Source organism: Papio anubis, chromosome 16 (genome assembly GCF_008728515.1).
Source record: "Papio anubis isolate 15944 chromosome 16, Panubis1.0, whole genome shotgun sequence".
NCBI lineage: Eukaryota > Metazoa > Chordata > Mammalia > Primates > Cercopithecidae > Papio > Papio anubis.
Genome location: NC_044991.1, coordinates 24,745,421 through 24,772,110, shown reverse-complemented (window position 1 = coordinate 24,772,110; position 26,690 = coordinate 24,745,421). Strand labels below are relative to the sequence as shown.

General features: G+C 44.6%; 1 protein-coding gene across 3 annotated transcripts in view; it reads left to right on the top strand.

The window, feature by feature from the left end:
- The window catches only part of MYO18B (myosin XVIIIB), a 297,367-nt gene extending 271,355 nt beyond the window's left edge, over positions 1-26,012 (top strand). For all 3 annotated transcript variants that reach the window (XM_031656039.1, XM_031656040.1, XM_031656038.1), the window contains 3 exons: positions 519-656; positions 21,789-23,028; positions 25,798-26,012. In XM_031656039.1, coding sequence (XP_031511899.1) covers positions 519-656; positions 21,789-23,016 — 1,366 coding nt within the window. In that variant the 3' untranslated portion in view covers positions 23,017-23,028; positions 25,798-26,012. The remainder of the gene's footprint in view (positions 1-518; positions 657-21,788; positions 23,029-25,797) is intronic.
- Positions 26,013-26,690: the final 678 nt, after the last annotated feature.

Below are 26,690 nucleotides of genomic sequence, written 5' to 3'. Positions count from 1 at the left end.
TTGAGAACCTATGAGGACCCCCTCTCTGTCTGTGCCACTTTCAGAATCAGGGGACATAAAAGTAGAATCCCTGTTTATAAAGATGATCCAGCTAAGGTAAGGAAGGAGTTAAGACCTTCACACTTGATATATTCCTTGAACATATCAAGATCAATGCCAAACTTTACTCCTAAATTGGAGAGACCTCAACATTTGTATTGGAGTGTGTATCTTCCCAAGGAAGAGGGCCATGATTAATAGCATGGGCATTGGAATAAAAAGGAACAGGGTTTGCATCCCAATTTCATCATTAACTAGCTGGGCGAACTTGGCCAAGACCCAAATTGGCCTCTCCAAATCTCAGTAATTCCATCTGTGTAACTGGGGCGGCACTGGCTCCTACCTCTCTGGGATGGTGAATGAGGTTATGCAGGTATATCACTTAGCACAATGCCTGGCTTATGCTATGGGCGAATATCTAATTATTGCTGTTACTGTGGTTATCATCGTGCTGATGGTGTCCTGCAATCTTATTCTAGGGATAACGTCTCCATCCTTAGCTCCCAGCCAGAGGGCAGCCTGCAATCCTGGTTGAGCTGTACTCTGTCCATGGCCACAGATACTGTGAGGACTCCTTCTCGACAGTCAGCCACCAGCAGCCGCATCCTCAGCCCCAGGTAAGAGTATCTCCCTGCTGCCTCTGGATGGCCAATAGCTTGAAGAATCTCAGACTTTGAAAGTTGTTGTTCAAGTCTTTCATTGTCTCTGGCATAGGCAAGAACAAGCATGGTCCTGAAAGTCTGAGGTATAACTCTGCCACATAGCTTTGTGATTTTAGGCAGATCCCTTACCCTCTCTGAGCCTCTACTTCCCCATCTGCAAAACATGGAATATAATTTTATTTGCTGATCCAAATGGTTGAAGCAATGAGGACTTAATGCAGTCCTCTCCAGAGCTTGGTTTTCCAGATTTTAAAATAGCACAGGGTGAACATTTAAAAAAATAGCAACAGTTGTTATAGTTGCCTTCTCCTTAAGGCACGTCGTACTCTTTTTTCCATTTATGGGTAATTACAGGTTCAAAAAATTTTTAATAAACATATTCACTTAAATTTTTTTTAATGGAGAGTCATCATAAAGAAGTTGGGCCAGAGGATTTATCATCTGGAGATTTTAGCTTTATTTGAATTTTAGCTTTATTTTTAATTTTATAATTTCCTTACCACAGAAAGGGATGAATTCAGGTGTGGCCTGATATGGAAGCATCACAAATCTACAGAAGTGCCAACAATAACCACCTTCAATAAATGGGCCTTTGGATTCACCCTTAGTTGCACAACTTCTATCATCCATCTTCCCTCTTGCTTTTCAGCTCCATTTCTCTGAGCTCATTTGGTTTCCTTTTTCAAGGGTGGCCCTCTTGTAATTAGGAGTTAATGGCCATAAGTCAGAAATTATGATTAAGAGATGCATAATTAAGATGAAATGCACACAGCTTTTGTGAACAGAAGGACCAATGTGATAAGACTGGAAAAATCACAGATTCACAGAGCAAACCTAAACAAACCCCTTCCTGACTCAAAGACGTGTTTGCTTTGATGCAGGGGTTGTCTTTACAAAAAAGAAGGGAGTGGGAGTTTATGCTAACCTTCTGGGCATATTTGGCAAATGGCAAATGTCTGGTGCATGTCTGCAGGATGGTCTTAGGCTGAAAGACTTAATGCAGAAAATATCAAAGAAAGGCTCCAAGAATGGGGTGCTTCTGGGGAGCTAATTAAAGCAAGATTATCTGATTACTGCTCTTAATTAAAAACAAAGGCCTGTATGAAGAAGGGAATTGTGTCCTCTGTGAACCCCAAACTATGAGGACTTTATCTCTTCTGAAAACTAAATACCTTTGCTTTAGCCTGTCTGCCAGTGGCAGCAGGAGAATTGGAGGCAGCCAGAGAAGAATGCTTATTAACATTATAACCAAGTTTCATAATTATAATCATGTTAGGATGGATGATAAGGATCCTAACCCATGAATCGTAGCCTCATCTAAGCTGTTTGGCACCTGTTTGAATGGGAGAGGTATGATGGTTTTGGTGCAGGATCTCAAGTCAGATCTAGGTTCCAATTCTTTTTTTTTTTCATTTGCTATAAATGTTTAAGATATAATTGATGATTGTCAAATAACAAAAAGTAGGCACTTTTTGCATTGTAATGACCCGTTGAAAAGTTTTAGAATTGTTATTCTATACAGAGATTCATCTTTAATCAGTGTTCTGGCTGCTTCCAAATTCACTGAATTCTCTAGCACTGGATTAGAAACCGTAATTTATAGGAAAACGTATATAACGTATAGTTTTTCAAGTAAACTTTTTGGAACAACAAGACAAAGCAGTACATATAACTTTCAATAAGCATTTCAAAATGCTTACTATGTATGGACCCGGACATAGATTAAAAAATAATATTTCAATTCTTTATTTGCATATCTGCAGCTGTGAGATTTTGGGCAAGCTGCTTAACTTCTCTGTTCGTGTTTCCTCCTGAGTAAATCGTGATTGTTGTCAGGGGCAATGTGGTGATGCACAAGCCACTCTACTTGGAGCCTGGCACCTAGAAAGAGCTAAAAACATTAGCCATTTGAATCAGCATTAGCAACTATTTGATGCCCAGAGGAATCCCAGGAGGTAGACTTCACCGTCTATCTTCATGTTGCGGAAGAGAAATCTGAGACTCGGAGAAGGGGGAGCAACTGATCCATGCATAGATGGTCTTACAGCTCCTGCAGCGGGCCCTCAGGCAAGGTGGGTTGGTCTTCAGCATCTCCCAGAGAGCCCATCCAGAGTCTCTTTCCCTTTTCTCTTCCCTTTCCCCTTCCACATCCTTGGGCATGTTCAGCTGCTGTTCGGAGTAAATAGTGCTTGCACCAAGAACAGGGAGAGGGCAGGAGGCAAGGGAGATACTTATACATCTGTAAGAAGGGATTTCTTGTCTGTCTTCCTCATGGCCACATCCCTAGGGTTGGCTCACAGTTGGTGCTCCATAAGTGTTTGATGAATAAATAACTGACCACAGCATCAAAGCTGGAGCAGAAATATTAACTGTGGTTTGTCACAGCTCAGCGCTGATTGTGGTGCAGAGAAGGTTGGTAGTTCACTCAGTAGCACAAAGTAGGTAAGTAGAAGAGCCAGAATTTGAACCTAGGTTGGAATCCCTCCAAAGCTTCTATTTTATTTGCCACACTACCACAGCTCTCTGACATTCATCCAGGAGGTAGATCACTCACCTGGTAAAGTTTACTGGAAAAATCTGACCTCTGTTTATTAATACTAAAACTGCCTAAGGATTATTATTCAACCTTCAGTGTTCAACCAAGACAAAGTGTCTACTGAGTGCCAGATCCTATGGCATTGAGCCCTAAAAATTTTGAAACCCTTCCTTTGAATATGTCTACAACTCGAAGACTCAAGACATTATGAGTTGCAAAGGACCACTGGGATTGTCCAGCCCAACTTGCTCAGTATATAGATGGGAAAACCTGAGGTCTGCAGAGGAAATATCTTATCCAAATTTATAGTATGAACTGACCCAGAGTACAGGTGTCTTGACTTCTAGCTCTTTTTAATTGCACAAGCAATCTATGAATACTTCCTCTCTTAAAGAACTTAAAATATATCAGAAGGCTAAAATCCTGTTTGCCACCACTGCAGTCTTATGCTTCCTTCTCAGAAGGATTCATCATCTTCAGTTTGGTGTATGTCCTTCTATATCTCTTTCTATATGTATATATCATAAACATATACATGTACTTGTAGCAAATATGTAGCATATTTGTGGGATTTTAAAAAACATAAATTATATAATTATGTGTTATGCTTTTTGTAAATTTTTACAATTTACTTCTTTCCCTCAACAGTACACCTTAGAGATCTTTCCTTACCAGTATGCCTAAGTCCATCTCATTCTTTATAATTCCTGCACAAGCTGCCATGCTTTATTTAACTCTAGTGTCCTTATTTCAATTTTAGGTGCTTTCCAGATATTTGCTATTAATTTGTCAAGCTTTGAAAAACGCACATCCTTATAAACATGGGTAAACGATTCTCTGGATCAAAGGGCATTTGCATTTTAACTCTAATAGATATGAGTGTCCTTTCTGCTAGGAGACTGTATCATAGTAGAGAACAGGACTCCTATTTATACCTGCTCCCATATTACCTGGTGCGTGGGAAGACCCAATAAATGAGCCTCTTGGATATATCCCATTTGACTGAGAAAGAAGGTCACTCTAAAAACAGAAGAGAGGGAGAAAACAGTCTTCTGCCAACAAAATAAAAGCATTCCCCACATTATTTATAAGGGGATGTCAACTCAAGAGAAATACACCTAAAGCGTTATGATTTACAGCCCAGGAATCGCGCTGCTGCCACTGATAAATGCAAGCGCTTCTGGAGACGAAGACACTAAATTACCTTTGTCGCCACAGAGAGGGGGTTTATGGGCTGGGTGGTGGCAGTCACACTTTGTTCAGGAGTTTCTCTTAACATCTGGCCACAAATGGTGCCTGGGCTGTCCAGGGGCTGGCATGCTCATGTTAGTCCCTGCTGTGTGCCTGGTCTCTCCTTCTCGCCCTCCTTCCACCGCTCTGTGGACGAGAGTGCGAGGGCAGTGAGGCTCTCCCAACTTCTTCTTACCCTTACAATACATTGGGTTTCCTGAGCAGGGTCTAAGCCCCATTTCTTTCTAGATCCTCACCCCAAGCCCAATAAAACCCCAGCCATGGTCACTCACCCTGTTCTGCAAGGTCCACATGCTGACAGGCATGACGACCTAGCTAGCTGTAGAGACTGCCAATGTCTTGTCATTGGGCAGTTGCTGTTCTCATTTCCTGGGCAATTATTCCAAATCATCCCGACTTCCTCGTGATCTCTCCCCATCACTCTCAGGAGGCACCTCCTCTCCTGTTTCATTCAAAGTAAAATAATAATGGCTTTAACTTCTGTGGTGATGTGTATGCATTCATCTCTATCTGCCCGTGTCTTCCCTCTGGTCTCAGAAGATGAGGTCCAATCCTGTCCTGTCTGAAGCTAATGGGGATCCAGGTCTTCTTCCCCCTAAAACACTGTGATTCATCTAGTGTCACCTCTGTCTCCTGTGTCCTCAACTTTCCTTGTTTTACTTCTTCCCCCAGAGGTTATAAACACCTGAGGTCCTCCCCATCCTAACCATGTCCTTGTCCATCACCCTGCTGTCCTATTGAGTTATTGTTTTTCCTTCCTTTTGATTTGAGCTTCTCAGACATGTTGTTAACAGGTACTATCTTCACTTACTCCACATTTACGCCTTAATTTACTGCAGCCCAGAGACTGCCCTGCCACTCCACTGAAACCTTTCTTACTGTGTCAGCAGCTTCCAAAGACACAAATCAGGGGACATTCTCTAGTCTTTATATTTTCCTGGACTTTTCCCCACTGTTGAACATTTCTTGGAACTCTATCTGCTTGACCTTGACAAGATTTCTGTTCCTTGGTGCTCCTCAAATGTCTCTTCCCCGGTCTTTGCCTGGACTTTATCCCCAAATGCCAGGGTTCACAGGTTAGTGCCCTCACCTGGCTGTTTCTCTCTCCACCTGATAGCAGGCAATTCTCCTTTTGTGATGTTGGCTCTGCAGCTGTCAGCAGGTGACCCCCAAATACAGACGAACAGCCTTTATATTCTCCCAAGTTTTAAATTTATGTATCTTATCTTATTGTCTATGTTGATCACCAACCAGGTATCTCCCTGATGTTTTAACTCAGCATGTCCAAGAGGAAACTCATCCTGCCCCACCAGCCCTGTGTTATCAGGATCATTGAGTGGTTCTGTCATTCATAAAGCACCCCGTGCCGGAGCCCTTATTATCTTAGGTTATCATTCCCCTCTGTCATCCCCATATTCAACGAATCCCTAAGTCTTGTATTCTACCCCCCACCCAAACAAATACTCTTTCTACTTCTCTCCATCCCCCACTGCCAACACCTTTAAGTCAAGCTACCATAATTTTGCTCCTAGACTCTGGCAAAGACCTTTCAAAACCACCCTCCTTTAGTCCATCCTCTATACTTTAGCCGGTATGATTCCTCTAAAAGGAAAATCTGGTTTCAGTGGCTCCTCATTGCCTACAGTAAGGGTCAGCAGACTCCTGTCCACAGGCCAAATCTGGCCCTTGCCCTGTTTTGGTAAATAAAGTTTTATTGGATCACAGCCATGCTTATGGTTTTTTGAAAAAACATATTGACCATGGCTGTGTTTTCACTGCAGTGGCAGAATTGATGAGTTGCAACAGAGACCATATAATGCACAAAGCCAAAAATATTTGCCATCTGGCCCTTTACAGAAGATCTTTGCTGACCTCTGCCTTACAAGGTAGGAGTCAAATGCCTTAGCCTGACTTACATGGCCCTTCATGATATTGGTCTTGCCTACTTTGCTGGTCTTATTTCCCTCCTTTTCGTCACAATTTGTACCCCAAATAGTTTGTAGCTCTTCTGCATGTACTATGCTAGTTCGTAACTCTAGTCCTTTGTCTGTGATATTCCCTCCGACTGGAACACCCTTCCCATGTTTCTTGTCTCCTCTTAATCATCCTTCAAGACTCAGCTCATGCATTGCCTGCCACAAGAGCCTCCCCGATCTCCTGGTGGGTCAGGTGCCCCTCTACTGTTATCTCACAGAACTCAAATCTCCCTCTCCCATAGCATCGTCCATATTATGTAGATATAATCTTGGCAAGGTGTCTGTCCCCTTCATTAGGCTGTGAGCTTCTTAAGGACATAACCCTTGTCTTTGTCCTTCTTGAACCTCAGCACCTAGTACAGTGCCTGTCACATAGTAGGTACTCAATAAATACTCATTGAACAGATAAGTGCCCAGTGGATTGAAGTAAGATGGCTTCTCATCAGGGCACTGAAACAGACAATATCAAGAACCCCTGATAGATTTGCCAAACACATTAACTGTCTCCTATCGCAGAACAAGTTATTGGAAACATGAAACAGAATTGATGAATTATAATGAGAACAGAAGGTCTGGGGTTCAGGCCCTCAGAGTGCAGGTGGAGGGCAGAAGCATGTGGTGGGTGGTGGGCTCAGAGAGTTCAACAGGGCCTGACCAGTGGGCCTGAAAAACACACTCCAAGAATGTAAAGGGTAGATCTGTTTTCTAATACAACCTCTCCTTTACTAGTTCCTGACTATGAGCAAGTTACAGTCTCCAAGTCTCAGCCCCTCCACCATTAAATAGGCTTTAATAATGTTCCCTTTGCAGAGCTGAAGAATTAACAACCAAAGCAAATTAGCACTCTAGAGTACCCAGTGGAAGGCCTGCCACCACGTTGGTGTTTAATAAGCAGAAACTCCCTTCCATCCTCTGTCCTTCATCCCAGAGCAGGCCAGGTGACACTGCTGTGCGGAGGCATGGATGCTGACAGGCAGGACTAGGGAAAACTATGACTGGATGCTCCACATGCCAGAGATTGCAAAAGTGGGCTAAACTCACAGCAGAAATCCATGAACACAACAGAAAACCTCTTGGCAATGAAAGTGGAGTTTCGGTGAGCTCACTTTTAAGTATGTTAAATTTCGTGTGTTTGGGGACATCCAAAGAGAATTGTCCAGAAGCTTTTTAAACTCTGACCTGGAGCCCTAAGGAGGTACCGAGAAACCTCTGCATAATGTTAGGATTCTTATGAGTGTAGGTGACGTAAAACATCAACCTGGCTAGAGTAAGAAGGAACGTTGATTGTTTCCTGTAGCTGGGAAACCAAAAAGGAAAATTTAGCTTCAGGCATTGCTAGATCCAGGAATTAAAAAATGAACATGGGGATTTGGTTCCCCACCAACCTCTCTGCTCTGCTGTCTTCTATGTTGGTTTCTTTCTGAGGCAACAAGATGGCGGCCAACAGCTCCAGATTCATGCCTGCACCATTCTGAGTCCAGTAGTAAAGAGAGCTTCTCTCTTCTTCACAGTTTCACAAAAAATGCAAGCCTGAGTGAACCTGAACCAGTCATAATGGACAAGGGGACTGAAGGAGCCTCTTACCTTTGACCTAAGTCAGTCTTTCACCTGGCCCTTGGAAATTCCCACCAAACCATGAGAACAGTAAGGGAGGAGGGGTTCCCCAAAGGACAATGAAGGCCTTACCTGAAGCAGGAGAATGAAACTTGGTAGATGAAAACTATAAGCATAGAAAATGTTTTCCACCAATGGGGAGGCTGAACTACAGGAATGGGCAAGACTATGAAGACAAAGAATGGTAGGGAGGAAGGAAATGTATTCGAGTGTTTGGGGTCCCCATTCAGTAACCTTGGGAAATCCAACTAAAATGGTGTATCCTGATCAGAGACTTTATTTATCCCTAAATTTCAATGGCCAATCCATCACCACATAATTAGTAATGCTGTGCTTTGAATTTATTACCAACCCCGGCTTTCTACTGTTGCTATTGGACTTGTACCATATTGCAATGTGAGCATGGAGATTATTGTATAAATTATTCTCACTCACATAATCATCGTGATTTTAATTACTGTGTAATCTTTGCTAATTACTGTTGTATGTATCATTTGCTTTGGTGCCGATTTAACACAACTGCTTTTCGTTTGGCTAAAAGATGGCATTACAACTTTTCCTGTTTGCAGGGGAAAATTTGCTTTCTGTAAACATTTGCAGACCCAAACTTTTGGCTTGCAGTTCTTGGTTTAAAAAGAAAGATGCAGATCTTGCCACCACCCCTGTTTGTTTTTATTTGGGATAAGACTGGTTTGAATAAGTAAAAAGGTCTAAATTACACTGTATTGTCTTTAAGAAAAAAAAAGTTGTGTTACTTTCAAAGAAGGGCAATTACTCTACTACAGACAGGAAGCCAAAGATGGGTCATGTGAGGGCTGCTTAAATGAGTAGATAAGACTCATTTGTAATTAGTTCATTAATTATAGATATGTGAATAAATGGTACTTAGCTTTAAAAACAGCTCGTTCCCAAAGTGGGTTAAGCATCTGATGCTAATCTTATTTCAATAATACATTTATTTACTGGTCTCTGCATTCTTAAAACTGGGAGCTGAGGATAATTTTAATCCATCCTGGAAACACTTAATGAATGGGCCTCTCATGAATATGGTTTTATGTCTTACTAGGACATAAGGAGTATTTTCAGTTTTATTAGTATTAGGAAGATTAGTGGAAAAGATGTTGAAACTGAATGCACAGAAATATTCAATGCAAACACATTAACCATGGACCAAAGGCCTGAGCAAGTGAAACCAGGTGGAGTCTGAATGTAGACACAGGATTTATCCTTAGGACCCAAATCCTAGACAAGTATTTATAGGAAGGAAGCCTGTTTCCTGTCTGGAACTCCAGGTCTTGGATGGTAGGTCTGTGGACCTTTTAGAAAATTTGAGACTCACCTAAGCTGCAAGTTTGTAGAAAACTATTTGGATACATCATTGATGGTTCAGAACACTCTTTTAAAATCTGTGGTTCTCTGTTAAGCTAAGGTTTTGTTACACAAATTTGCCATTGAAATATATATACAGAAAAGTGGGTCTTAAGGAAATTTTCAAAAAATTGGTCATGCCTAGTTCATTTGTAATTACTAACAAAATCCAGACTGGACCATTACAGTGCCCCTACAACTTCCTTGTGCCCATTCAAGCCATCACCTCCTCCTTCCTCAAAGATACCCACCATCCTGACTTCTAACACTGTATATTAGATATGCCCCTTTTTGAACTGTGTAAATGGAAGCATCCAATATGTCCTCTTTTGTGTCTGGCCTCTTTCTTTCAATATTATGTTTTCAAGATGCCTCCACACTGTTGCATGTAGCGGTAATTCATTTATTTTCATTGCTCTATAGTCTATAACAGTGGCTCTCAACTGGAGGCACTTCTGCACCACTACCCACCTCAACAGGGGACAACTGGCAATGTCTGGAGATATTTTTGACTGTCTCATGCTACTGGCATCTAATGGGTAGAGTTCAACGATGTTGCCAAGTATCTTACAATGCACAGGACAGGCCACATAGAATTATCGGGTCCAAAATGGCAATTATACCACCACTGAGAAACCGTAGTCAATAATATGCCATTGTGTGAACATAGAGTAATAATTAATTCTATTATTAATAGACAATTAAGTTGTTTATGGTTTCCCATGATTATGAGTAATATTACTGTGAACAATCTTATGCACATCTTTTGTTGCATAAATATACAGATTTCTGTTGGGTGTATACTCAGCAGTAGAATTGCTAGGTGTTTTTTCAGCTTTGGTAAATACTGTCAAAACAGTCATTCCAATTTATGTAACCGTCATCAGTGAATGAATGTTCTGATTGCTCTAAATCCTTGCCAACGCCTGGTTTTGTTACTTAAAAAATTAGCTATTCTAATAGGTGTTAGTAGTTTCAAATTTTGTTCTTCACTCACATGTCCCTGGTAAATAAACCTTTCTATATGCTTATATCTTCATTCGAATATCCTCTTTAATGAAGTGTCTGAGAAAGTCTTTTGTCCATTATTTTTATTCTTTGGTTATCCATCTCTTTTGTATTGATCTGTAGTTCTTTATGTATTCTAAATGCATGCCCTTTATAAGGTATGTGGGTTTTCTTCCACTCAGTCACTTGCCTTTTTCACTCTCTTAATGGTTTATTTTTATAAGCAAAGTTCTTAATTTTAATGTAACCCAGTTTATAATGTTTTCCTTTATGGTTGGTACTCTTTATATATTGTTGAAAAATTATTTGCCTACTTTGAAATCATGCAATATTTTCTTATTTTTTGTAGACATTGTATTGATTCACCTTTTATATCTAGATATACAATGCATCATGAATTGATACTTATTTGTGGTGTGAGGTAGGGCTCACTCTTTTCCATATAGATATCCAGTTGGTCTAGCACATATGTTTTAGAGAAATGATATTGTCCACATTACACAACAGTATGAATTTGTCATAAATCAAGTGATCTTATGTACATACGTCTGTCTCCAGACCCTATTCTAGTTCACTTTTCTATGTGTCCATCCTTGAACCAATATAGCATCTGGAAGTATAAGTTCTCCATCTTAATTCTTCTTTCAGGTCAGCAAATGACTCTCAGGGAAATGCCACATCATACTGTGTTCACCTTCAGTGTATTTCCCTCTTTCCAAGATTTGGCCTTTTGAGTCCTGGCTGCTTTGATGGCTTTCCACTGTCCTTAAATTTGAATTCTACTTTTCTGGCTTTCCAGGTAGCTCTGATGCAAGCTACTATATCTGGAAGCTGAGAGCTGAGCTAGGCTTTTATTCTTTTATGTAAATAAACATTTTTTTTCTAATGTACACTTCCACCAACAGTGTATAAGCATTCCTTTTTATCTGCAACCTTGCCAGCACCTGCCATTTTTTTGACTTTTTAATAATAGCCATTCTAACTGGTGTGAGTTGGTGTCTCATTGTGGTTTTGCTTTGCATTTCTAATGATCAGTGATGTTGAGCTTCTTTACATACGCTTGTTGGTCACATGTATCCCTTCTTTTTAAAAGTGTCTGTTCATGTCCTTTGCTCACTTTTTAATGTTTTTTTTTTTTTTTTCTTATACATTTGTTTAAGTTCCTTATGGATGCTGGATATTAGACCTTTGTCACATGCATGGTTTGCAAATATTTTCTCCCATTCTGTAGGTTGTCTGTTCACCTTGTTGATAGTCTCTTTTGCTGTACAGAAGCTCTTTAGTTTAATTTGATCCCATTTGTCAATTTTTGCTTTGGTTGCCATTGCTTTTGTCATCTTCATCATGAAATCTTTGCCCGTTCCTATGTCCAGAATGGTATTGCCCAGGTTGTTTTCTAGAGTTTTTATAGTTTTGGCTTTTACATTTTAGTATTTAATCCATCTTGACCACTGTGGAAAACAGCATGGTGAGTCCTTAGAGACCAAAAGCAGAAATACCATTTGACCCAGTAGTCCCATTACTGGGTATGTACCCAAAGGAATATAAATTGTTTTACCATAAAGACACATGCATATGTATACTCATCACAGCACCATTCACAATAGCAAAGGCATGGAATAAACTTAAATGCCCATCAGTGGTAGACTGGATAAAGAAAATGTGGTACATATATGCTATGGAATACTATGCAGCCATAAAAAAGAGTAAGATCATGTCCTTTGCAGGGACATGAATGGAGCTGGAGGCCATTATCTTTAGCAAACTAATACAGGAACAGAAAACCAAATACCACATGATCTCACTTATAAGTGGAAGCTAAATTATGAAAGCACATGGACACATAGAGGGGAACAACACACACTGGGGCCTATCAGAGGGTGGAGGGTGGGAAGAGGGAGAGAATCAGAAAATATAACTAGTGGGTACTAGACTTAATTCCTGGGTGACGAAATAATCTGTACAACAAACGCCTGTGACACAAGTTTACCTATAGAACAAACCTGCACATGTACCCCTGAACTTAAAATAAAAGTTTTTTTTTCTTACCTTCTATGCCTAGGGAAACATGAAGTTTCACTCATATTTTCTTCCAGTCCTAACTTAGTGAATCTACCACCCCCTCCAGAATGTAAGTTCCCTGAAGGCAAGCACTGTTCATCTCTGTGTTGACAGCATCTGTCATCACGACACTCAATAAATGATTCAGGATGGAAGCAAGGAAATATTAATGGATGCATAATTTCCATTCACTTAAAGCTGCATCTTCATGGGGAGCTGGGTGCTTTCATGAATTAGTCTGAGGTTTTCTGTGACTATTGCCATTTCACCATACTCTGGTGAGGCAATGTCTCTGCATGGAAAGTGAAGGGATGCATTAAATTCGCTTACATATGTTGAATCCAAATTGAATCTACAAGCCAAGTAGATTTTAATTACTCTGCAAATCTAGAATTACGTTCTTCAAAACATTGTGAAAATTCCCTCCCCTCCTCCCCTCCTTCCCTCCCCTCCTCCCCTCCTTCCCTCCCCTCCTCTCCCCTCTTCCTCTTCTCCCTTCTCCTTTCCCTTCCTTTCCCTTATGAAAACAAGTTGACAACATCACAACAGCTCTCCTTAAATAGTTTCACATCTTTCTTCTAAGAAGGACATTTTCTAACGTATCACTATCACACTTAGGAAAATTAAGAAATCCATAACATTATCCATATTTATATTACCCAATTATCCTCCCATATACCCTTTTTGCCTGTTCAATTTTTCTTATTATTAACATCTTGCATTACTCTTCAGTCTCTTTTAAATGAGAATGATCCCCTTATCACTACTCAGCTCCAGTTTAACTGTTTTTTTTTTTTTTTTTTTTTTTTTTTTTTTTTTTGCGGAGGGTAGACTTCCAAGGGTGACTTGAATGGGCAACTCTATGCAAAAATCACTGACCTTTGTCCCCGGTAGCCAGTAAGAATGTGTGGGTGAAGTCAAGCCAAATTCTGCTGAGCCGCAGAAGGCATGGAGGCAGGTGTCCACTCAGGGCAGCTGGATGGATTGGTTTGTAAAATTGTCAAAGACTCGGCACTGACCTTAAGCATCAGAGAGAACAGCAAGCAAGCCTTGAGAGCGACCTTGTCTCATAAAATCTGCCATATTGTAAGGAATGCAGGATATTCACCGTGTCTGTTTCCTGACTCTATTCCCCATGCCAGGAGTGGCCAGGCATGGGGACAGCATGGGGACAGATTGCTGCTAATGTCACCTCCCCCTCACTTCTCTGCTTCCTTGGCATCCTCCTTACTTTGAACTTCCCTCTCAGCTAGGGGTGAGGGAGCTTCCTAAGCCTCATTTTCCTTGGCCTGTGAAATTTAGATATCAGCCCTTGCTTGTCAAGAGTTTTGCAGATTGTGTAAGCTAAGAATCGATAGGAGGAATCTTCTGCTCTTGCTTGGAATGTCTTTCTCGAGCCATCGTCAACAGTGAAATCCTACCCTTCTTCCAAAGCCTGACTCAACCCACCTCCTCAAGAAAGGCTGTGCATGGCCGGGCGTGGTGGCTCACGCCCATAATCCCAGCACTTTGGGAGGCTGAGGTGGGCGGATCACTTGGGGTCAGGAGTTGGAGACCAGCCTGGCCAACATGGCGAAACCCCATCTCTACTAAAAATACAAAAATTAGCTGGCTGTGGTGGTGGTGGGCGCCTATAATCCCAGCTACTTGGGAGGCTGAGGCAGGAGAATTGCTTGAACTCGGGAGGTGGAGGTTGCAGTGAGCCGAGATCACGCCATTGCACTCCAGCCTGGGCGACAAGAATGAAACTCCATCTCAAAAAAAAGAAAGGAAGGCTGTGCACCCAGGCACCAGTACTGACTGCTCTCTCCTTTGCCAACCTCTTGGTGCATTTATAGTCTGTGCTTCACAGTGTCTCTGGAATTTCTTGCATTGCTGACCCTTCTGCATGTTTTTTTCCAGACTCAACACCTACACTGCTCTCCCCAGGAGGGGAGGGCGGCCCATCTTCTGCTGCTATGTGCTCGGAACATTATAGGTAGACAGACAGACCAGGGTGGGAGTCTCAGCTCTGCTCCTTCTCAACAAGCCCATTTGCCTCTCTTAGCCTCAGCTTCCTCATTTATAAAATGGGACGATAAAGGGCAGTAGAGTAAAGCAGTTGGGAGCCATGGGCCTGGGGTAGGACTCCTTGGTTTAAATCCATGTTCTCCCACTTATGACAAATTACTGATTCTTTCTGAGCCTCAGTTCTGACAGGGGAAGATTGCAATATCTGCTTTAGAGGACTGTTGTGAGCCTAAACTTGAGTAATGTCTATAAAGCCTAAAGGCATAATACATGACAACTCTAATGATGTGGTATTTACCTGTGCACCACAGTAGCTTAATAAGTGCCTCCCATTCCCTGCATAAGGCATAGTCCTGGGTACCATGTCAACTTTTATTACAGACTCTCTGTTGTTATTTTGGACTCAGTTACCAAATCTTCAGGCCATCTTCAAAGAGCATCTGGTTTCCCATCTCAGGCCTCACCAGTATTAAAGAACATCAATATGTTTTTAATTTCCTCTTTAATTTCAGGGAATGGATGAAGAATGGGGGCTGACAGCATGCTTTGGGGGATGATTCACGGTGTCATTAAATCTGTATTGAGTTTCCTGTAGCTAGAATTGGCCCAGGCTCTGACCACACTCAGACCTGGGAATTATGTTTTGTTTGTTTGCTTGTTTTGCTGTGTGATTAAATCTAATGACAGTAAATCCAGCATCTCCTTGACTTGGACTTTCTTGGTTCATTACATTGCAGTGGATTTTGAAAAATATGTATGTGTAGATGTAAATTCAACTGGTTGAGGTTTCCCGTCAGCCTTCTGCCCGGTGGGTGTGTGATGTAGTGGAAGGAGAAGAATGGGATTCAGAGCTGGCCCACCAGCGTTCAAATGTAGGCCCTGCCACTTAGCAGTATGGCCTTGAGCAAATGGTTTCTCACCACTGAGCCTCAGTTTCCTCATTTGCAAGGTGGGGTGATGCCTCTGATGTTGATGGGGTGATGCTGCTTAGCTTGATGAGATACTGCCTACGATACATGCAGATATAGGTGCCTTCTTTGTTCTTCGCCAGTTTTCATGGAGCATCTGCTTCTGTGGTCGACACTAGAGATAAAATGATGGGGCCCCATTCATAAGCTAATCTGAAAGGGGAAGGGATATGGTCCAAGCAGGAGACACTGTCTCAGACACTAGCTCGTTCTGAGGCTGAACCAACCACTTCAGTCTCCACTTCCCTTCTCCGTGCGGTTCACAGTAGGCTTATACATGGGAATTGTTTACTCTTGAACATCTGCCCTCAATCTGCGGTCTTCTCTAGCACTGATGAAAGAGGTCATTAAAGAAAAGCAATCAGACAAGTGTTAAGATTTTAAAATTTATGTTAAACCGTTATGTCAAAGGATTAACTTTGAGATAAATAAGTAATGCATGAAAGTTTAACTGTAGTGTCTTTTGCCTCAATGGCAGTACTGGGAGTAATGGGAGTAGAAATGGCTTCCACTCTTAAATACTGAGTATGCATATGACACGCATCATCTCTCATTTCTAACAAGACCCTGGGTCCTAGGGCAGTGTCATTCCCACTCTTACTCCTGTGTAAGTTCAGGCTTCAAAAGATACCTGGGGGCCTGGGTGCCATGGCTCACACCTGTAATCCCCACACTTTGGGAGGCTGAGGTGGGCGGATCACTTGAGGTCAGGAGTTCGAGACCATCCTGACCAACATGGTGAAACCCTGTCACTACTAAAAATACAAAAATTTGTCTGGTGTGGTGGTGTGCACCTGTAATCCCAGCTACTTGGGAGGCTGAGGCAGGAGAATCACCTGAACTCTGGAGGCAGAGTTTGCAGTAAGCCACGATTGTGCCACTGCACTCCAGCCTGGGCAACAGAGCAAGATTCCATCACAAACAAAACAAAACAACAAAAACAAACAAACAAAAAACAAACCTGACTTGGAATAGACAGAGCCGGGATTTGAACTCAGGTCTCTCTGCGTCTGAAGCTTTTTTTTTTTTTTTCCTGCCTTGTAGGTCAGAAAGAGTTGAAATTTCAGTATTCCTGAGTTTTCATGTCCTAGTTTACCTAATAAACTTCTATAACTTGAAGCAACCCATACTTACAGCTTTTTCATATAAATACCCTTATTCATCAATTCATTTAATAAGTCCAATATTTATTGGAACCTACTGTGTGGCAAGCACTAGAGCATGATTCATAATTTGAACATTTTATTGAGCACCTACTATGTGCCTGAGGACTGGCAGTTCACTCATGCATCCAACACGTGTTTATGGAGCACCTATAATGTGTTAGGGCCCTGGTGCTTCCCTCACTTATTCAATACAAATTCATTGAGCACCTACTGTGACATTGTTCTATAGACATTGTTCTATAGACACTGGTAGCAGCGAATACAATGCATAAAAATCCTGCCCTCATGGAGTTCTGATCTCCACAGCATTGCAAGGCCAATCTGGTTTCCCTCATTGTTCAGCTAAGGAAGCTGAGGGTTAGAGAAGTTAGGCAGTGGTCCCCAGGTCACGTGGCTAGTGAGTGGTAAAACCAGACTTGGTTGCCAGCTGTGTGCGCTTGCAGAGGTTACTCAGCCTCTCTGTGCCTGGAGATCATAATCCCTATCTCTCAGGGTTGCTGTGAGGGCAGGAACCATCCATTTGCTCTCTCCTATATTCCTGGTATCCATCACAGCACCTGGCGCAAGTAGGTATCTAGTCAGGGGTAGCCATTGTGACCAATGACTATTTCATCCACTAAGTTATAGAACCAGCCCAGTGTCTTTGTGGCTGGATGCTCCAGGACTATCCTCTGGCTCTTTCCCGTAGCAGGTATACCAGAAGGATATTCCTTTTTGGACAGACTACAGGGCAGGCAGCAGATGTCTCCAAGGCTTTTCTGGAGTCTCTCCTTGAAGAGTAACAGTACCCCTGCCTATCCTGTCTCTCAGTGACTCTGAGAGCCTTCTATACATCATCTCTCTCCCTGGCCCAGGCTCCGGGAAGCGGACACCGTAACATCCTGACTATCCGACATCCCTCCATCATGATGATGATGGGGAGTTCCATCTGAGCCACACCGAGCTGGTCCTGTGAAGACAGCTACAAAGAAAAAAAAAGACTCTTACTGGTCCCCAGATGAAGTCAGATAGGATGTGTCTGAAGTGTCCAGCGCTGGGACAGGAGCGGGGGTGATCATCCAACCTCACTCAGCAGAACTTGGGATCCTTATCCCAAAGCCTACAAAAGGACATCTGAATTCAGGTTAAATTCTTCAGTCTCTATACAGAAAGGAGTGGATGCAAGGAACTTTATACCTTGAGAGGTGGTGCAGACAGGAAATGGAAAAAGCACTTGCAGAGATGTGGGTGGATTTCTGCATGGGAAAGCCAGGAAGAAGCACTTGGCCGTGGGCAGCTTCTTTCTTTCCTTCCTTCTTGCCCTCTCTTCCCCCTCTCTCCTCACTTGACCCCCACTTCTTCTCCTCTCCAGCCCCCACCACCAGGAGTCTACACTGCATGGCTTGTATTCCTGTTTTAAGCTCCCCAGCTGAGGTTTCAAAGGCACCAGACCATTCCAGAAAGGTGGGACTCAGCTCACTCCAATCTCAAGACATCAGACCCCGTGACAGCCAAGCTGGGCCTGAGTGGCTGTGCTGGAACATCTTGGCTTCCATGCCTTGTAGAAGGCATTGCCCCTCAAGGGCCCCAGGGAGGGCGAGTGAATCTTCCCCTGTGCCAGCATAGCTGGGAACCTTCCTGGCTTGGGCCTAGCAAACCTATGGCCTCTGTACCTGATCACCAGCACTCAGACTGTGACCTCCAGATCCCCATTTCCGGCCAGCCGGTTACTTCACCATGGACCCCAGCCTATCTTGCCTTTTTGTCAAAGCCGAAGATGGCAGATCCTTCGTTGCCAGCCAGAAAGGCCTCTGCAATGTTCCTTTCTCTCCTTCTTGCCTTTGCCTAAGTCTCCTTCCTTCTTCTCCATCACCACTGCCCTTCTGGGTCTCCTTCCTCTTTCTCTCCATCTCATTTCAACTTCTTTCCTGTTTAAACTGCCTCCTCTTCTTTCATGCTCTGACCCTACTTCTCTTCTTCCTACATTTCTTTGCCCTCCCTTCACTTTTCTCATCCTGACTACCTCTTCTTTCTCATCTACCTTGATTGAATTTGACAGCATTTGCTGAACATCTACTACATGTTGGGCTTGGTGCCAACTCCGGAGGTGCAGAAATGAGAGTCAGCAAGACACTGTCAGTTCAGACTTGTGGTCTGTGATTCTCCTTCCACCTACTTTTATGCCTTTTTTCCCCTCTATGTTTTTGGCTCCCCCTCTTCCCTCCTCCTCCTCCTCTTCCTCCTCTTGGGACTTCTTCACCCTCCATTTTCATGCCCTGCCCTGGTGTCTGCAGCCAGCAGTGGCAGTGGAAGCTAGGGTGAGCAGGATGGCAGAGTCCCGGGAGATTCGGTGACAGGAGCCCTCAATGTTGCCCTCCTCACGTGGCAGGCAATGGATGAGACAGAGCATCCAAGACACTCATTCATCACACCCGCCTCCTTTCAGGACCAGGACAGGATGGAAATGACTTTTGTCAGTTCTGCAGCAGCCCACTGCCCCTGGCAGCTCCAAGCTGTTTATTAATAAAAAGTAGGGAATAAAAAAAAAATACAGGCGTGTGAATGCCGTCCTGCCGTGTATTCGGGGAGTGATTCCAAAGCAATGAAGTTGACAAATACGCCTTCGGGGAATCACAAAGGAGCCCTCTATCTCCTCTTCCAGCCCGTGTCCAGCTGTGATGGGAACAGGCAAGAAATAGGAAAGGAGGGAGCTGCTCTGGGCAAACGTATGGCCTTTGTTTTAGCACATGGGAACCAAGCTTTCTTGTGGTGAGCTGAAGGTCACCTGCCCATTCATTCTCCTGTGCATCCCTCTTTGAACTTCAATTGAGGCTTTTATTGAGTCCAGTGTGGGGTTGGGTTCTGGAGATCCAGAAGTTAAATAGTAGTAATAATGATTGCCTTTAATTATTAATGATTAATAACCATTTATTATTGGTTATAAATTATTCATCATAACCACTAACCATTATTTGGGTGATTAGGTGCCAGAGACAGTATCAAGGGCGTTTCTTTCACTGTCCTGGCTGCCCCAGGAGGAAGGCACCATGACTAGGGTTCGGGGAGTGAAAGGAGTACTCCAGGTAGAACTGCTCATGCAAGACACAGAAGCAGGGAGGGCTTGGCCTGTCCCAGGAGACCAGCGTCCTGGAACAGGGTGAGCAAGAGGGCAGGAATAGCAAGCCTGATCACACAGGAGAAGGACTGAGGGTGATGGTCAGAGAGAGAGAGGAGGTAGCTCCTCCACGTTGCCACCTTGACACCCAGATCTTACCATCACCAGACCGCTACTGCAATCCTCTTCCTCCCATCTGACATGGGGAATAAGGAGAGGCAGATGATCACAGCCAGCTCTATGCCTTGTCCTCATGAAGCCCTTTAGCTGGGCCCATCGTTGCCATGGCGACCTCACACAGGCCCCCAGCCTGGGGAGCTCCTGCCAGACCTAGAGGAGATAGGTTTGTGGGATCACTGAAGCTCTGTCCTCAGGGGCACTCAGGAAGGCAGGGTCTAGGTGCCTGTGTCAGTCTCTTCTGGCTGCTATAACGAAAACACCATAGACTGGTTGGCTTATAAACAACAGAAATGTATTTCTTATAGTTCTAGAGGCTGGGAAATCTAAGGTCAAGGTGCTGGCAGTTACATTTGTTGTCTGATTCATAGATGGCCATCTCACTGTGTCCTCACACAGTGGAAGGGGTGAGGGAGCCCTCTGGGGCCTCTTTTATAAGGGCACTAATCTCATTCACAAGGGCTCCACCCTGGTGACCTAATCACCTCCCAAAAGCCCCACCTCCTAATATCATCACATTGAGGATTAGGTGTCAACATATTAATTTTCGGGGGAGGCAAACATTGAGTCTATTTCAGCCCCCACCTATTTCCCTGGGAAAGATGCTGCTCTCCTGCCCCAACCATTCCCTCCCTGCCTTCCATGGCATCACCTCAAGGGACCTTGGCTTGGCTTCCTTCCCAGATTCAAAAGCCCATTGGGCCATTGTGGTCGGTTCTTTTTCTCCTAAATTGTCCTGTGTGATCAGGAGTGGAAATGGTGTTATCCAGCTGGGTAAGCAAGAAGTCTTCCCCAAAGTCTTGTAGCAGAATCTCAGTCACGCTTTATACACAGAGGTCCGAATCCTGCAGTCTTCCCGATTGTTACAGTTCCAGCAACAATGCACTCAGAGGCAGGGACCCCATGATTGGAAACCCGCGTATGCATTGCCCTCAGCGTCTCTTCAGGCCTGCACCCACAGTGGCTTTATCTGCAATGCCAAAACTCTGACATTTGGCCACTTTTTACTTTTTAAAAAAATAAATTGTGACTTTGCTGGTGGGAGGGAAGGGGGTCGTTTCTCTTAGACAGAGGACAGATAGATTTTATTTATTAAAGGAAAGGTTGGTGGACTCCAGTCTCTCTCCTTTGAATGATGCCATTTATTTTACAGTCTCTAATTTGGTCCCACTGTGAGGCTTCTACTTTTCAGAGGCAAAGTGTTTCTGGCGCTGCTGCTACAAACTCCCTCTGCATAAAAGCCACGTCTGGTGGAGTCCCAGAATAGAAACCGTCTGTCCTCTTGTGTTTAGTCTTGGTTTTAAGTTGATTTCATGTGAGTCTTTCCCTTCTGGGGGAACAAGATTTTACCTACACCCTCACCCCATGAAACAATCAGGGATGTCATGGGGCATCCTGTGGAGATACATATTTGGGTCTTGACTCTCAGAAGCCCCACTTAGTGGGACTGTCCTCTGGGCTTGGCCCCAAATAAACAAACAACCCAGTGTATGTCCTCTTCCGGTCTTGAAGAAGCAAACTACTTATTTCACAGTAAGCTCTGGGATGATAGGTCCTATCATGTCAGATATGATGCCTCATAAATCTAATTCTTCCGTCCTAGCTGCAGTTTTAATCTACTCAAATGTACTTAGCTGGGTTTAATTATAGACAGAAATTGCATTCAGAAAGCAACAAGAAATCAGTTACATGGCTTGAATTTGCACATTAAATCATATGGTTCATTTGAGAGTGCGATAGGGATGGTATTTCCAAAGAAAAATAATATTAGTGCCTGTGCTTAGGGGCTCTCACACCGATTGCACAAATTGTATGAATTGCACAATTTCTACAGACTGCATTTTTCTTCTTGGCACAGGATAAATGAGGAGGCTGGGGACGCTGAGAGGACCCAATCGGCACTGAGCAGAGCCTGGTCCGCAGATGTCCGCAGCAAGACCTTGGGAGACAAACCTGTTTCTCCCCACTTCGTCCGCCGGCAAAAGTACTGTCATTTTGGGGACGGCGAAGGGCTTGCCGTCCAGAGAAAGTCCACAGAGAGATTAGAAGCTGCGTCCTCTCCCCTGGCTTCTCGGAGTACAAATACATCCCCGCTATCGAGGGAAAAGCTGCCCAGTCCTTCAGCGGCCCTCTCGGAGTTCGTGGAAGGGCTCCGGAGGAAGAGAGCCCAGAGAGGCCAGGGGTCCACGCTGGGCCTGGAGGACTGGCCCACTCTCCCCATTTATCAGACGACTGGGGCTTCCACACTAAGGAGGGGCAGGGCTGGCAGTGACGAGGGAAACCTCTCGTTGAGGGTTGGGGCAAAGTCACCCCTGGAAATCGAAGGGGCCGCTGGTGGTCTCTTGAGGTCCACCAGCCTCAAATGCATCTCTTCAGATGGTGTTGGGGGCACGACCCTACTCCCCGAGAAGGCGAAGACCCGATTCAGTTCCTGCGAGTCCCTCTTAGAATCCAGACCGAGCATGGGGAGAAAACTGAGCTCCCCGACCACACCCAGGGACATGCTGTTGTCACCCACACTGCGTCCTCGGAGGCGGTGTCTGGAGTCCTCTGTGGACGATGCGGGCTGTCCAGACCTTGGAAAGGAGCCGCTCGTTTTCCAGAACCGCCAGTTTGCCCACCTGATGGAGGAACCTCTAGGCAGTGACCCCTTCAGCTGGAAACTCCCAAGCCTCGACTACGAACGCAAGACCAAAGTGGACTTCGATGACTTCCTCCCAGCTATCCGGAAGCCCCAGACGCCTACATCCTTGGCCGGAGCAGCCAAAGGTGGGCAAGACGGTTCACAGCGTTCAAGCGTCCACTTTGAGACGGAAGAGGCTGATCGTTCCTTTCTCTCGGGGATCAAGACCATTTTGAAAAAGAGCCCGGAGCCCAAGGAGGATCCTGCTCACCTGTCCGACTCGTCCTCATCCTCCAGCTCCATCGTGTCCTTCAAAAGTGCTGACAGCATCAAAAGTCGACCAGGAATCCAACGACATGTGGGTGACGGTGGTGAGGGAACGTCCCCCGAGCACAGAGAGCCAGGGGCGGGGAGGAAAGACGACGATGTTGCAAGCATAATGAAAAAATATCTCCAGAAGTAGACACCAGTTCAGGTAAAAGCAACAGGCTGGGGCTGTTCTTGGGGAATGAGAGTTCACCTTGCAGCCTTGGGGAGAGCAAGTGCTCCTATACTGTCCTTACTGCCACAACTAATTTCTTTAGAGATCAAGATTTTTAGAGGTTTTAGCTGAAGTCATGTGTTGCTGGATGCAAAGCCTTTCACGAGCCCTCAGCTGGGTACCTCCATTTCCTTGTACTTTGAAATGCAGACACATCAGAAAGTAAGGGGTTCCTGTGGGATGACACTAAAGAAGGTGCTGGATGTGGCCGGGCGCGGTAGCTCACGCCTGTTATCCCAGCACTTTGGGAGGCTGAGGTAGGTAGATCACCTAAGGTCAGGAGTTCGAGACCAGACTGACCAACAAGGTGAAACCTTGTCTCTACTAAAAATACAAAAAATTAGCTGGGTGTCTTGGCTGGTGCCTGTTATCCCAGCTACTCAGGAGGCTGAGGCAGGAGAATCGCTTGAATTGGGGAGGCGGAGGTTGCAGTGAGCTGAGGGCACCACCACTGCACTCCAGCCTGGGCAACAAGAGTGAAACTCTGTCTCAGGAAAAAAAGAAGAAGAAGAAGATGCCAGATATTTAAAGTTTCCTCGCCCTACTATCATTTTCTTTTCTTAATGTCATTCCACCTGGGGTTGAAGGAGCTGCGATGGCATTCTGTCCACATAATGACGGGAGATCCGTGGTGGGATCGCAGACATGCAAAGGGCCGAGTTGGAAGAGACCTTCAGAATAGTGGAGTCCACTTGCATTACATATGGAGAGAAATAGGCCCTAGGTTGAGCGGGGAGGGAACAAGTACAAAAATCACAGAGCAACAGTGCAGGAGAAGTAACTACTGGCTGCCCTTCCTCCCGCTCCTAGCACTCATCCTGTCACTCATCTGGAGTCAAGGTAAGAAAAGGAATTCAGGCCGGGCGCGGTGGCTCACACCTGTAATCCCAGCACTTTGGGAGGCCAAGGTGGGCAGATCACAAGGTCAGGAGATCGAGACCATCCTGGCTAACACGGTGAAACCCCGTCTCCACTAAAAATACAAAAAAATAGCAGGGCGTGGTAGCAGGTGCCTGTGGTCCCAGCTACTGGGGAGGCTGAGGCAGGAGAATGGCATGAACCTGGGAGGCAGAGCTTGCAGCGAGCCGAGATCTCACCACTGCACTCCAGCCTGGGAGACAGAGCGAGACACCCTCTCCAAAAAAAAAAAAAGAGGAATTCATTGCTAACCAAGGCTTACATTTATTGAGTGGACACATCAGACAGTCATTTAGTACTCCTGATATCCCCAAGTGGTGGTGGATATTATTTATCCCCATTTATCAGGTTGACAGACTGAGGATCAGAAAGATTAAAGTCACTTGTACAGAATCACCAGGGCAGAATTGGGTTTCCAGCTCTAGAATCCCTACATTTATCTTTAAAAGTTTTCCATAGGGACACATTCCTGGCATCTTCATGAGTGAAATTAGAGCTGCCTGAGAGTCTATGAGCCCTCGTAAATCTCCCAGTCACTGAATCTCAGAACTCACTGCAGCTCAAGGCTCAGATGGTCGAGCGATTGCATATGGCTCTCAGGATGCACCTGCTGCAACCCGCAGGCCTCCTTGACCCAAATGAGCCACACATCCTCTATTTCTTCGAGAGGCAGCCTCAGCCCATCAAAAAGCCATTGCCCCTTCCGCAGAGACAGGCTTGGACTATATCAGAGCAAACTAATTTGACTTAACATGGCCTTCTCTCTGCTCTCAATTACCGAGTAAAGATCTGATATTCATTTACATTATTATGCTCTCGGGGACATAGAAAGCAGTTTCAAAGGCCAAGTAAAGGGCACACATCCATGAGGAACAGTCCTTAGCAGAAGTCATCACAGAACATCTTGTCCCTGCCATTCCGTTTTAATCAAGTCCCCTTCCTACCCTGAGCTAGGTTCTTCTCCAAGGATGCTAGTTTTTCAGCTATACAATGCAGCACCTCCAACAATGCAAATGCATGGTGGGCTTTGGGACCAAGCAAGACCCCCCAAGGCTCAGTTCTGCCCTGTAACTAGCCATTGGACCCTGGACAAATGATACAGTCTCTCCAAGCCCCTGCGTCCTCAGTTGGAAAATAGGGATAAGAGTACCAGCTACCTAAGGTAACACTGTGGATTTCATGAGAATATGAGAGATTCCTAGAATAGAGCATGGCACCCCATGGATGCAGTAAATGCCAGGTTACTTTGGAATTTTTGGACCTTTGGGAAATCTATCCCAACTTTTTCCCCGACTTGTTCTCCTTCTGCTGCCTACACTTTGCCATCCCTTTCTGTGGAGTTGCTACAGTAATGCCACCTGGGTGTATAGAATTCCAGGCCCTCCACCCCATTCATTGTCTCCGTCAAAATGTACCCATCTTCCTGGGCAGGCACAGTGGCTCATGCCTGTAATCCCAGTTCTTTGGGAGGCTGAGGCAGGAGGATCACTTGAGGCCAGGAGTTTGAGACCAGCCTGGGTAACATAGTGAGACCCCACCTCTACAAGAAATAAAAAATAAAAAATTAACTGGGTGTGGTGACATGTACCTGTAATCCTAGCTACTCGGGAGGCTGGAGCAGGAAGATCACTTGAGCCCGGGAGTTGGAGGCTGCAGTGAGCTATGATTGCACCACTGCACACTAACCTGGGTGACAAAGTGAGACCCTGCCTCCAAAAAAAAAAAAAAAAAAACCTTATCCATCCTTTGTCCCATTCATCAACTCTGACCTGTGTTTGCTTCCAGCCTCCTTGAAGCTGCCCTTCAAGACTTCCCGACTCTACAATAACCTGGAGACAGAGAGACTGGCCAGGCCTCCCCAGTGGCCAAAGCCAGCCAGCACGGCCACCCTCAAGAGACAAGACAGGCCCACAAAGGCAAATCCTGCGGGGATGCTGGGCTCCCAGTGTGGTTGGCCTGAACAAAATAAAGTGTTGACTCCTGGGCATCTGTGCCTTCTCTATGGCCTTGCTACCTGGGATTCCAGAGTGTCGATGGGGTGCAGATAGGGGTGGGACTGTTCCAAAGAATAGAACCAACCCGAACGGTGTGTAGTTTGGGGTATATACTGCTATTTCTCTTCCTACATGTCTATATGCCATGACCTTCTTCCTCCTCTTCACCTGGCCAGTTTCAGCTCACTTCTTCCAGGAAGTCTTCCCTGATATATCAAACAGAAACAAATGCTCCCCCTCCATGCTCCCTTAATCCCCATGCTTGTCTATCATATTCCTTTGCCAATTCATTTCTCTATCCTGTGCATTTATAAGTGTGTACAAGCATTCAAGAAACTGATGAATGATGAATGAATGAATGAGCCAAAGAACAAATAAATGAGCCCACACACCCTGAATGCATGTGACACACTGATATATATGCATCCTACAAATGTGCACCCACATCAACATTCAAGAACCTTGAATTTATTCCCTTTTTACCAAGGCGAAGCTAGCATATGTGTGCCCACATTTAGGTAGCAAATGCTGCCTTTATTTAAATTCCCACTAGCATAGACTCCATATCCTACCCCAAATTTGTCTCCATCCCTAGGACCCCTCTGGTGTAACCAATCATAGCTCCCACCCGTGGGAGGGAATTCCCATTTGGATCACTGCTGTGTTAGTTTGCAAGGGCTGCTG